The 13,705-nt window shown below is 43.3% G+C and overlaps 1 protein-coding gene across 10 annotated transcripts in view; it reads left to right on the plus strand.

Moving 5' to 3' along the window:
* The window catches only part of DNAH9 (dynein axonemal heavy chain 9), a 330,190-nt gene that overhangs the window by 278,861 nt on the left and 37,624 nt on the right, over window positions 1–13,705 (plus strand). For 9 of the 10 annotated variants that reach the window (XM_053297116.1, XM_053297118.1, XM_053297119.1 and 6 more), the window contains 2 exons: window positions 1,483–1,631; window positions 4,935–5,062. In XM_053297116.1, coding sequence (XP_053153091.1) covers window positions 1,483–1,631; window positions 4,935–5,062 — 277 coding nt within the window. The remainder of the gene's footprint in view (window positions 1–1,482; window positions 1,632–4,934; window positions 5,063–13,705) is intronic. The other variant, XM_053297120.1, reaches the window with a different exon arrangement.

Genomic DNA, 13,705 nt, shown 5'->3' on the forward strand with positions numbered 1-13,705 from the left:
ATGTCAGCATCCATGCATTGCCATGGAATTCAAGGTGGAATTCCATTATGGGTACTATAGTACAAAGGTGAAGGGGCGGGGGGACCCAACTAATGGATCAGGAGAGGAGAGCTGGTCTTGTGGTAGCAAGCATGACTTGTCCCCATAGCTAAGCAAGGTCTGCCCTGGTTGCATATGAATTGGAGACTTGATGTGTGAGCACTGCAAGATATTCCCCTCGGGATGAAGCCGCTCTGGGAAGAGCAGAAGGTTTCAAGTTCTCTCCCTGGCTTCTCCAAGATAGAAGAGCAGAAGGTTTCAAGTTCCCTCCCTGGCTTCTCCAAGATAGGGCTGAGAGAGATTCCTGCCTGCAACCTTGGAGAAGCCGCTGCCAGTCTGTGAAGACAATACTGAGCTAGATAGACCAGTGGTCTGACTCAGTATATGACAGTTTCCTATGTTCCTATGTCACAAAAACTTTTATAGGGGAATTTGAAAGGAAATGGCATACAAGCACCACCAGCATCAGACCTTTAAAGATCTCTTGGACAAATCATAAAGCATTTTTTTTTGTTAATTTGGAGGTGTTGTGAGTATTGTGGTTGCAACTTTTTAAAAAAAGCGTGTTTGCTTGTGTGGGTTGCAACTTTTGTCATCTTCCTGCCTCTAATATCTCATACCGTCATAGTGCACCCCTCTGGATAATGACTAGAGTTATGGCATTTTAGATATCCGCTGGATTATTAGCGTTACCCCTACAATTACCTAGTTAGTTTCTAGTGTTTCTTAGCGATTTATCTATATGAGGATTTTGCACCTTGTGCCCAGTTAATCTGAAGATTTAATGGTTCTAAATCTTGTAACAGTAAGCAGCAGCAGCAGCAGTGGTGCTGTTGGTATTAATGTTAAGGCCCCTGAATGGAAGCATTAAATGCATGGGAGATTCTGCCTTTATATTCTAGTAAAAAAAAAAAGGTTTTTCCACTATTTTCTGAAGGTCACTAAATCAGGTGGTATTGAAATCTGGGGCAGGCAAGGCGACTGAATGCACATATGCCTCTGATGCAGAAGCTTTTACCACTACCACTGTGAAGATGGAATCTCCATCAGTGACATACCAGATGATTGGTCAAGACATGTTTAAGACTATGACCAGCAGCTCATTTACCTGGAGGGCCACTCTGAAGAGGGAGTGATGACCATGTGTGCTAGTGCCTCAAGCCCCAACCCTCTAACATGACCGGCTGGCAAGTTCTGTTAACCCAGCTGTCACTTTGTCCTCCACACATCTCTTGTTGCTAGGCTGGGAATTTGTGAGGGGGGGCAATCCCATGGAGCTCCAACTACTGACCCCTTGTCTAAGATAACTAGTTCTCAGACCATACAGGGTGATATAAATTACTTTTTATTAAATTAACCTCCACACTTGATTTTATAAATACATTGTATGCGGTCAGTTTGTATTTCCTGAACATTAATTGCTGCAGCAATTTCTTCAAACAGAGATTTTGTGGAAGAAAAACTGGGGAGTAAATATGTGGTAGGAAGATCCCTGGATTTTGCAACATCATTTGAGGAGTCGGGACCTGCAACCCCCATGTTCTTTATCCTGTCACCTGGAGTTGACCCCCTGAAGGATGTAGAGAAGCATGGTAAATAAACTGTATGAGTTAAATGTCAGTGTGGAAATGCTTGTGGCATTATTGGGAAAGAAGCTTTCTCTAGCAGTGTTTCCAGGGAAAGCAGTCTTTACTTTTTGGAAAGGCAGCTTCTCTTGGCATCACAAAACATCAGCATGCCAAGGGGTGGGTTTTCCCTCCAATCATTTAGTTGGGTAGTAAGAGCCCTCGCTGGGTAGCATCTATAATAAACAAGGAATGCGAATCCTGGCAGCTGTATTGTTTCTGATGTGCATCTATCGAGCTTTTCTTTTTCTGTTTCTGTTTCTTAATTTCTCACTTTTCTTAGTTAAGGACCAGCTGGGGAGGGAAGATCTCACATTTGGCCAGTCCCCCCGCCACCCTCTATGAGGACTTTATAGCTTGCCAACATTTACGATTCCTTCTCCCCCCGCCCCGGCCGCAATTTAGGGCTGAGAATGACAATCTGTGGAAATTCAGTCTCTCTATCTGAACATCTTGTAGGCTGCATCACAGTGTTTTATGTTGGTACCCTAGTAACTGAGGTCTGAGGGTCAAATGAAATATGACATATGTGTGGATCATTCTCTCTGTGTGTATGTGTGTGTGTGTGTGTGTGTGTGTGAGAGAGAGAGAGAGAGAGAGAGAGAGAGAGAACTTCTGCAGAAAGCTGCAAACTGGATTGTAAGAGAGCTGGTCTTGTGGAAGCAAGTAAGCATGAATTGTCCCATTTGCTAAGCAGGGTCTGTCCTGGTTAGACTACATGTGTGAGCACTGTAAGATATTCTCCTTAAGGGATGGGAGCCACTCTGCATGCAGAAGGTCCCAAGTTCCCATCCTGGTATCTCCAATATAAGGCTGAGAGAGACTCCTGCCTGTAACCTTGGAGAAGCTGCCACCAGTCTATGTAGACAATACTGAATTAGATGAACCAATGGTCTGACTAAGTTAATGGCAACTTCCTATGTTCCTAAGATTTCATGATGGGCATGGGCCACTGATCTTTCTTATGGGGCTATTTTTCTTATTAATTCTCTCTCTCCAAGCTGCATTTTGAGGGGGGAAATATGATTACCTATATATTTTCCCCTACAGGGGAAAAAATCAGCTCAGAGGGGGGAATTTTGATGAGTAGAATAGTCCACAGAGAAAGAGATAAGCAATTGCAGTTTCCAGCAGCTGCTTTTTGAGGGGAAGACATCCTTGGGAGTAAGCTGAGTGTTTCATGTCACTTTCTCCTGATTCACACATTCTTAATTGAAGTGTCAAAGTCCTCCTCAGGGTGTGCAGAATTGCCTCTAGTGTTTTTTTGATGGTATAACCTTTTCCTTGGAGCAAGGATTAGAGAGTTCCAAATGCTGTAGCATCAGTTAATGAGTTGGTTTAATTGGGACTGAAAAGTTCTCCTGTAGTTGAGCACCTGGTATAAAACATTTACTGAACTTATGCTTATATACAAAAGCCAACTGAAATCATAATAAAGCCATTGTGCTTTTACTGTTTTCTCATAGTAAACCATAGTTAAGCCATTGTGCTTTTACTGTTTTCTCTTTGGTACTTGGTTTGTTATCCACCAATTAGTTGATACATGATACTCTTTTCAGAAGCATCACATAGAAATGTTGGCTAGATAATAATTCTGCTCCTGAGTCCTGTGTGTATCATGGTCCTGTAACTTACCTGTCAATGGAATGAGGCAACTTTGGAGCTTGAAGGTCCAGTATAGAGCTGTAGGAGAAGTGATTCTTTTGCAGACCATGTGTACAACTGCCCATGATTAAACAGATACACACTTTCAGTGCCATGTTTATAGCATGAATATTGTAATTCTTGCTGTATCCCTCTTTTTATCCTTCTTGTTTATTCAAACTTATTGTGGTCCCTCACCTGATATTTTACTTTCTTTAGGTTATGAGAAGTCTAAGAACATTAAACTAAGAACAGCAGCGTATAATTACTATTGAACTATTGGTATCTAGTCCCTTTAGGGGTTTGAGAGAATCTTCTAGACTAGCACTAGCACTATATCTTACAACTCTTATTTATACAAAATATTGTTGGGCTTTTTCAAGGGCCCGCTTTAATGCCCTTCCCTCAGCACTATTGGAAGGTAGATTCCATCATCGGGGGTCAAGAAATGCTGGCTCAGTACACCAGCCAGACAAAATGTTTTACTCAGATGGTTACAAGAACTATTATTATTAATTATTATTATTAATTCAATTTCTATACCACCCTTCCAAAAATGGCTCAGGGCGAGCCATTTATTATTTATATAATAAATAAATAAGATGGCTCCCTGTCCCCAAAGGGCTCACAATCTAAAAAGAAACATAAGATAGACACCAGCAACAGTCACTGGAGGTACTATGCTGGGAAGGGATAGGGCCAGTTACTCTCCCCCTGCTAAATAAAGAGAATCACCATGTTCAAAGGTGCCTCTTCGCCAAGTTAGCAGGAGTACCAACTATGTTGGTATATTACTTGTCATGACTTTTTTTCACTTGTCAACTGTATTCTCTCTAATTTTTTTCATTTGTGTGTGGAATGAGTTTTGTTCTGGTCAGCAGTATCAAGGCAGTGTGCACACACATGCATTCAAAGGGGAGCCTTCCTGATTCAACCTGAGCAGGATCTAAAATTAACTGAGCAAACATAAAAAACCTTGTGGGTGCATGCATGTGCACACGCCTTAGGAGGAACACTGCTTGTCAGGCATAATTTTTCACTTGTCACAGACTAGTAGACTAGTGGATTTCTTGAGCTGGTCCATCATATACCTATTTTGCAATGCCAGTATTCATGTGGTTCTGGTGAGATTGTGCAAATATTCCATGTCCTTCTTAATGTTTTTATCATAACCTGAGGTTTAACCTGATTTTACCTCTATTAAATAAATTTCCAGGACATTCAGATGACTTTTACATTAACTTTCTTTTAAATGATAAGGATTCTTTTGTGATTTATAAAGTAGTCAAATGTTGTTTTTTTAGCTTCTAAGGGTCTATTGATAGTTTCTGTTTAGGATATTTGGGTCAGTGTTGTATGAGTATTTATACAAATGTTTTTTTCTTTTCTCTTGTTTTTTTGTTTTGCTAGTTTCTGACCATAATAAAGATCGACTGACTGCACTATACATTAAAGAGATTTGGAGTTGGAGTAGGCAAAATTAGATAATTTTGCCAGAGGTGCTTTGGAAATAATTGTGCTGGTGGCTTTCTGCAAGGATAGTTGATAGTTACTCTCTTTTGCATGGAGTTTGAGATTTGAGGTACTGGGATTTGCTGGTCTGAAAAGCTTCTTTTTCTCTTTCAGGGAAGAAACTTGGGTACACGTTTAACAACAGGAATTTCCACAATGTCTCACTTGGGCAAGGCCAGGAGATAGTGGCAGAGGAGGCCTTAGACCAGGCTGCAGCAGAGGGGTATTGGGTTATCCTTCAGGTACTTGTTTTTCTTTTGTTTTGCAGAAGACTTCTATTGAGCCCCTGGTGGCGCAGTGGTAAAACTGCCGCCCTGTAACCAGAAGGTTACAAGTTCGATCCTGACCAGGGGCTCAAGGTTGACTCAGCCTTCCATCCTTCCGAGGTCGGTAAAATGAGTACCCAGAATGTTGGGGGCAATATGCTAAATCATTGTAAACTGCTTAGAGAGCTTCCAGCTATAGAGCGGTATATAAATGTAAGTGCTATTGCTATGTAAGTGCTATTGTACTTACCTCTGAGTCATCTGTTGCAAGAACAGGTTAAATCAGCAGTGACTGACAGCTGGCTTTGCATGACGAAGCAGATTGTCAAGAAGATGAGCAACCTCATTAAGCCCAGAGGCCTCCATACTAGAGTTGCCAACTGTCCTGGATTGGCTGGGATGTCCTGTATTCCAGGGGTGAAGTGCTCCCCCCCGCGACTGGGATGCTATTTACCATGTCTTTGGGCTGGTGCAAGGACAGATGGCAACTTTTAAATTGCCTGCTGGTGCCAGCCAATGCAAAGCTCTCCCCATGAGTCCACAGCCATTTGGAGGCTCTCCAGAGGATGGGGAAAGCCAGGCTGCTGTTCTTCTCCCACATGATTATCAGCTTTCGGTTGGGTGGACAGGGATTCCATAAGCAGAGGAATGTGTGAGGTCGGGATGTGCATAAACTAAGGCTTGTGCACAGGTTTGGTGCTGCTGGGATCGGAGAGAGCAGTGAGCAGCAAGCAGGATCTTTAAAAATGAGAAGAACAGGTCTTTACTTGCTCCCGCTGCCCCATGCAGCTTCCTGCTACGATGGCGATCCCCTCAAGAACCTGTGCAATGCAGGGGGAGAACAATCGCAGCAGGAAGCTGCATGGCGTGGCGGAAAGCAGGTAAGGACTTGCTCTCCTCTTTTTAAAGATCCCACTCACCACTCCACCTCAGCGACACCAAATCTGTGGATAAACAGATGAGTTCATGCCTGTCCCTAGTGTGAGGAAAACCACACTGCTGTCTCTGTGCTTGCCTGCCAGGCTGCACCCCTGTGCCTTATCATCACTGCTACCCAGTGGACCTGCCATCTGCCCTGCTGCAATCACCACTGCTGTGCCTCAGAGAAGGTGCATGTGTGCGACTATGGGGTGTATGTGTGATCTATTCCCCCCACCTTAATATATCTGGAATGGCTTGGGTCTAGGGCTTTGAAATCAGGCACAGATGTAGGGCAGGGCTAAAGGACTGTGTGTTTTGGATTTGAAGTGTATTGGTCAATCCACTATTTTTAATACATTTAAAACACTCCCCCCCCCAAAGAATCCTATAAGTGGCTTGCTTCAAGCCAGAAAATTGCCAAAATTTCTGGAACTGAACCGCCCCCCCTTGGATTAATCCTCATGTGAAGGAATCTGCCCTTTGCCTTAATAAAAAAGGGCAATGCACTCCACTTTTATGAGCAACCCTTTAGATCTTCTGGATTGGCTTGGCATAGGGCTTTGAAATAGAGCATAGATGTAGGATAGGGTAGCACTAGCATATGCACTTAATTTCAAGAAACTAGGTCATTGCACTGATTTTTAATGATTTCCCCCCTAGTGTATTAAAGCTGCAAGAGAGCTACCTCTATCCATAATGTACTTCACAGCTAGGGTGGAGCTGATTATTTCATCCGAAAAAACAAACAGCAATATTTGTCCACAGGCAATCTGAAGCCATGGCATGGGGCCTGTGTGGGTCCCGTGTCCCGTGTCCCATCCCCCCCCCGGCTTTGCACCAATGATCTTTCTTGGTTTCACAAACATTCTGAAACCATGGCATGGGGCCTGTGTGGTTTTTAAAAAATAAGTCCAGCATATTTTTTATTTCCCATACAAAAGCACTATATGTCCAGCAAGTTGGTGTGTAATCCAGGGAGGTGTATGTTTGAACTTTAAAGCAAGCCTCCTTCTGCTGCTGCACTCCTCTCCAGCCAAGTGTGTGAATCAAGAATGCTGTGTGAAAATATGGAACTTTTTACAAATGCATTCTGTCCCAGACCTGTGGGTTTGTGGTAAAGCTGTGGGGATCCATTGGGTGTTATACAGTTATTACCCTGGGCAGGGAATGCTCAGTTCTGCATTCGGTGTGTGTGAATAGTTGAGAAGGGATGTGGATCCATTGGGGATTGTGCAGTTTCTTCCCTGGCAGGGTTGATTTGATGTAAATCATGATTTAAATTGTGATTTAAATCACTTTACAGAAGAACTAAATTTTAATGATTTAAATCACTAAGTCAGGAAGATTCTCTTTAATCACCATTTTTCTAGTATAAGTACCTTCTTGTTGTCTAATATAACGTTAGTATATATTCAAAGGTAGATGTAGGTTTCATTTTTAGAATGTAGGCACACTCTATAATAGGTCTACACATCATTGTCATTGAAAAGGGTGTCTGTTGTAGTTCAGATGTTCTTTGTCCTGATGGCTGCCCAAGGCCAAAGCTTATGTATACTTGGAAAATATATCAAAATTTTGTGCCAACATAACCCTAAATTCTGCATCAAGAAAAACTGAATTCTGTGACACTGTAAATGTTATGGCAACTGTGCATATATTTGTTGATTTTCAATGGTTTATGATTATCACTATGAGGAGGAGCAATGAAGCCTGAAACATTAAAGCCCCTCTGACCACTGTGAATCATGCTTACCACCTTCCCTCCAAAAAACACTTCTGAGATTCCACCAGGCACTGCCCACACATTTGTCAGTTTATATTCATACACTTGAGGACTCCAAGTTTGCTTTTTAAAAAAGAGGGGGTGGCGGAGGAAATACAAGATTCTCAAGAAGTTGACTTCTTTTCCCAATACCCACTTCTTCACTTGCATGGTGTTCTGGAGTTTTGGCCTTATCAGTGACTGCCCCCACCCCCGCTGCTGTTTCCTTGGGTGCTTTGGCACCAATGGGAGCTTCCCTTCTGAGAGACATAGCAGCTGTGGGGATGGGAAGGACTTGGATCAAGACTGCAGGTTAAAATTCCCTTTTCTCACATGCCACTGTCCCAATCCTGATCAGCCCCTGTCCTCTATGATAGTTATTTCATTTTGAAAAGACAACCACACAGGACCAAGTTATATGTTTAACTTCCAAAAAACTGCAATCTGAAGAGCTCATACACAAGTTGGAAGCAAGAGCTTACTCAGCCTCCACAGCCTCCCGAAGACTTATGTCATCTTTTCAAATAGGATCTCATGAGCTAGTGAGACAACCAGCAGGAAACATGGGTGATTCCAGCAGCATCACCTGCGGGCCAGCTCTTGCTTTCTTTGGATAAACCACCATCCCCCCCCATTCACCAAAAGGTTCCAATGAAAAGGGGCAGGCCACCAAGAGCTGGCCAGCAGGTGGAGTTGTGGAAATCACATGAGGTGTCCCTGCTTGACCATGACCAATCTGAGAGATCCCACTGGGAATTAAAATGCAAGCCTCTGGGAGTGTGTGAAGGCTGAGTAAGCTCTTGCTTTCAACATGTGCACTAGTTCTTCATATAGTGCAGTTTTTGGCTGCCTGGAAAAGCCCACAGTTGCTCAACCCTAAGAAACTGGTAAACACAGAAGGTGAAATTCTCAGCCATTTTTTGTTTACAGTCCGTCCAGTGACTGCAATAACTTGCCAATTAACAATGTTCTAATGATGTTGAAGCATTTGGGGGGCTCTGCAGACTAGAGGTCTATAGGAGGCCTCTTCATTGGCAAAAGTCCAAACAATATTCTTATCCCCAGCAGAAATGTGCCATTTATATCACTTTAACAATACTATATCTACTGAGTGTCAAGAGAGCAGTGGTCAAAGCGACCAGTTTCAAAAAGGCTAAGCTGGCCCCATGGCACATCAGGCTCCTCTAGCTGTTACATGACAGTGCATGAGGCTGTGGATTCAGTTCATGCAGAGTGGTTACTCTAAGGTAGAGCCATCTTGTTCAAAATAGTGAAGCTTTCTAGGAAGTTTGTGTCTAATGTGCCACTAAGAAGCAGTCAGAGGATGCTGATAAAAGTGCTTGGAAGTACAGATCCTTCCTCTTTGTTTTTTGAAAATTTGGGAGCGGCTTGTTGTTATTCAATGGAAGAGTGTTTTACACATTCAACAGTTTTGTGATGTACTATGTGTAAATCCTAGTCCTTTCTCAAAACATGTGCTCAAGTCTAAGGAAGTCAGACAACTCCTCTGTGCCTTGTTTTCCCCATTTGCAAAGCATGAATGATTCAATCACTGGTGCATTTTTCCATGCTCTGTATTTCTCTTCCAGTCCAGTGGGCTCAGCAGAGATGGTAAATGAGATGGAAAGGTGCTGTATATGCTGTTAGTGTTGTGATTATTGGTGGATTTAAACCTGGATTACACTGAGCCCAGGATTTGTGGCTTTACTTCAAAGTTTGTTCTAAGCTTGTATTGGTGTTGGGAGGGGGAATGGAATCTTGCAAAGGCGACTGTTTAAGTACTTTTGTTTACTGCGGGATTGTGTCCTGTCAGTATTTGACTTCCCAAAGTAAGTATGAGGCAGAGAGTAGCCATCCAGGCATTGTAATACTGTACCTTGTGTGTGGATAGCAGTGGGCTGTTACTTGGGACTTCTTAAAACCCTTCAAAATTGCAGCTACATCTTGTAGTTCCTCCTTCCGTCTCCCTCCAAATTCCTGAGCAGTGTGTCCAGTAGGATTTAATGCATGTGTACAGCTGAAAGACATCATGGAAGCCTCCAGCCCCATGTTGGAGCTCTAACTGGGTATCTCTCTGTAAATGCAGTGTCCTCCCCACCCCAGAATAGTTCTGGCAGTCATGTGAGAGAGGCAAGTGGCAACTTTGATTTCCCACACCCGTGCCCATGAACACAATCCCTCATTGAGGCTGTTCTTACAATCAGCCTAGGAAAGCCAAGCCGAGTCATAAGAATCGCCGTAAGATCACAAGAACCTCTGGGAGCTGCACAGCTCCCAGCGGCAGTACAAACCCTGGAAAGAGGCCACCCTAGCCCCATTTTTTTTAATTGTCTGCCAGCCCTGACCACTTGCAGCCAGGGCTTGGAGACTGCGGGGCTCCTGACTGGCATCGGGGGATCCCCATAATGCACCACACACTTGTGCAGTGCATTGTGGGAATTATGGGGGTGGGGCGATGTTTCCCAGCCCTCCACGCTGCCGGGTGCAGCCGGCCATTGTCTGGTCAGGTGATCCACCTGCCCAGCAAGAACAGAGGGATTGTCTGCAGGGAGGTAAGTGCTGGCAGCTTTCCTCCCCACTTTCCCTTGAGCCCTTTCTCACTGATCGTGAGAAAGGGCTCATTCTGTACCATAGCCTGGTTTCTACTCTGTGTTCTGCTTCCATAACAGTTTGGTTGCTGCGAGGTACTACTTGCTCCCATCACCATTCTGTATTCATAGAGCTTTCTGCAACCCCTATGCTAAAGACCTACAGCTTAGCCTCAGGACCAAATGACAGTGCAAAGGTGTCTCTGCACTATCCACCTTTGCGTTGTGTGGAGGAGTATATGAAGCTGATGCTATGTTTGACCATTGACCTAAACTTTCTCTCTTAACTTGAAACCCTGATGCATGAGAAAATAACTGCTGCTAAATAGGGTAAATACCTTGCTTGGTATCCACTCTTAGCTTGAAGAGTTCAGGCACTAGATCTTCCTAATTTAACCAACAATCTTCATCCATTAGTCAGAATGTCACCACCTTCACTCAGTGATTGACTTAATTGAATTCCCGAGTGCCTTTTCATTTTCATACATTGTTGCTTCACTGAGCTGGGTTCATGTACTAAATTAAATAACAATGAGCTGTTCAACCGGAGCAGTGCACTAACAAAAGCTTGGCAGAGATTTCCTTATCGCATGTTAAATAATTGGATTACATGTTAAGCACTTGGGGTAGAGGGGATGAGCTTTTTTCACAAGCACGCCAAGGCACAAGACATGTATCACAAACAAACAAACAAACAAACAAATAAACAAACAAATAAATTCAAGGTGACCATAATTATTTGCCATCCACATTTGAATGCTGTGATGTGTATCAACTACGCAAATTAAATGCAGCTGCATATGCTTGCTTATTTTAGATGCTTGTATCCTGCTTCTTCAGCCCAAAGGACTCCTAGAGCAACAAAAACAATAAAACCCAATATAGCATAACATTGTAAAAATGCAGAAGACCAGCAGTAGTTAAATAAAATAAAAACTAAAACCAGAAAGATAAAAACAGGTCTAAAATGGCTGGGCAAACGAAAAGGCACCAGAAAGACCCTCCTACCTTGGGAAGTTGTCCCAGAATTGGAGCATCACAACTAAAAAGGCCCTCACTCCACCTCCAAAAAGCAAGATGACCTCTAGAAGGACTCTGAAGCTGGTTTCAATATTTGGGTAGGTTCATCTGGGGAGAAGACATTCTTTAAGGTGCTTGCTTTGCATATTTTATTCTGCTTTTGCAAGCCATTGAGAGAGACAGTGAGCCATGCTTTGCTGGTCGCAGGAAATGAATTTGATCCTCCTGTTGGGTTCTGAAACTCCATCAGGCACTGTCCACAAACCATCTTTGCAGCCTAAAAAGGTTGGGACTGGGAGACTGGGACCACAGCTGCAGGGGAAGGATTATAGTCCCCCTGCGCTTGCTGTGACCCCCATCTATATTGCTTTCTGTATTGTTGTTTACAGCGGCAGGGAGAAAGCAACCAGAGACAATGACAGGATTAAATTGCATCTAGTTTGGCCTTGTTACTCTTGACATTGAATCCTAAACGCAGCACCACTTCTGCACATGTGTGCTACACTCACATTGTGGAATACATGTAAATCCTGTCCATATACTACGGCCATTGCTTGTATCTCTCCTCTTCCTCCTCCTCCTCCCCCCCCCAAATATTCATGTTGTATCTGGAGTGCAACATTTATTTCAAGGCTGTATATTTTGATTTCCTGCACTTCTGTATTAATTGAAAGTAAAACTTTCTTTTTCTTTTGAAATCCATGACAAAGCCATGTATGTGGCGGGGGGGGGGGGATTGTGGTCTCCAGATCTATCAGACTTGCATGCATTAGACCCAGCATCCCTTGCCACTCACTAACTTGTTCCAAAGGAGACCTCTGTGAGAGTAATTTGGTACCTTGAAAATGAAGTTTGTGCAGATTAGGGGCTTCCTCTAGCTCTATGTTAGGTTAAGCATATGAGCTACACTGAGCTCATAATGAAGATCACATGGAACTCATTCTCATTCACTGGTTCACAACATGGCCCATTGTCTCATCCTCACATCCTCCAACAATCTTATTTCTGAGCCTTTCTGGACAGTATGATGAAGCACTTCCTAAGAATGCATTCCACGTGGATCGTTACTGTGAGAGAAATGGCAACTTGGAAAACAGTTGTGTGAATTGGCATTTATCCTTAGGGAGGATAACTGGAATAGAACACCCTGAGGAAGATGCCTTCTTTCCCTTCCAGAAAAAGACTTGCTGGGAACATGAAAGAGGGAAACTGGTTTGCACCAACATTTGGGGGACTGTTGCACTGATTCTCTCCAGCTAGGGATGACAGCTAGTTCTACAGCCTTGTAGAACTTTTACAGTGTTGACTGGAGTGGGAGAGGATCTGTGATGACGAAGCAAATTGCTGGTTTGTATGGTACTATTTCCAGGAGTTACCATAGCAACTCCTACGTCTTTATGATACACATTTTACCTTCTAAGATGCACAAGCTTAAATATGTTTAGAAGTCTTATTTTCAAGAAAATTCAGACACCTACGCATATTGTTTTGGGGTGTGTGTTTTTGCTATCCCCCCTTGGACTCTTTCCCAGTCGCTTACATATGCAACCTCGTTGCTTAGATTGCTATATACAATCTGCCTGGCTGACAAGAGCACACTCACATATGCTCCCACTCCCACTCCCACCCCCAGCACTGTACAAATGGCAGCTGTAGTTTTAAAAGGTGTGTGCATTTTGTGGCCATCTTCAAAATGCAAAACTAGGAATAGATGACAGGCAAATATCTTTACTGAAAACACACTGGGGCTTCTGATGAATTTCAGGATAAACATGGCATCCAGAAAAGTTGGCACTGATGGAGAAATGGCAAGCATTTATTGTGTGTTGCCTTCATGAACAATGCCCATCTATTTGTGTTGTTTTTCAAGCACCTTTTTTCAAGCCTCAGACAGAGTACCACACATTAGGAAAGAAGGGGACAGGGGCAGCTGCTTTCAGTCTGAAAAGACTGCTATATACATGCTTATTCTGTATAGTCACAGAGACTGTGATCCTGGAGGTGGAACTTCTTTGGATCCAACCTGCAAGTGGAACTTCTCTGTTATCTGCTATGGACAGGGATAGAACCTTCTGTGCTCAGGAGCAACATTAATCATTGCTGGCAGTGCATATGCATCTCTGTATTGTTGGTAAGAGAGGATGGACAACATAGGGGAATATTACAAATTGTTTTTTCCTTACAGAAAAAAATAGGTTAAATTACTAAGTCTGCCAAGTAGGAGAATGGGGATTCTGTCGTTGAGAGAGCAGTTAGAGAAGTATCCAGCTAGGTAAAGGCCATCGAGTCGGTGTCAACTCCTGGAGACCACATTGCCATCTCCTGAAC

This window comes from Hemicordylus capensis, chromosome 2, assembly GCF_027244095.1.
Source record: "Hemicordylus capensis ecotype Gifberg chromosome 2, rHemCap1.1.pri, whole genome shotgun sequence".
NCBI classification, from domain to species: Eukaryota; Metazoa; Chordata; class Lepidosauria; order Squamata; family Cordylidae; genus Hemicordylus; species Hemicordylus capensis.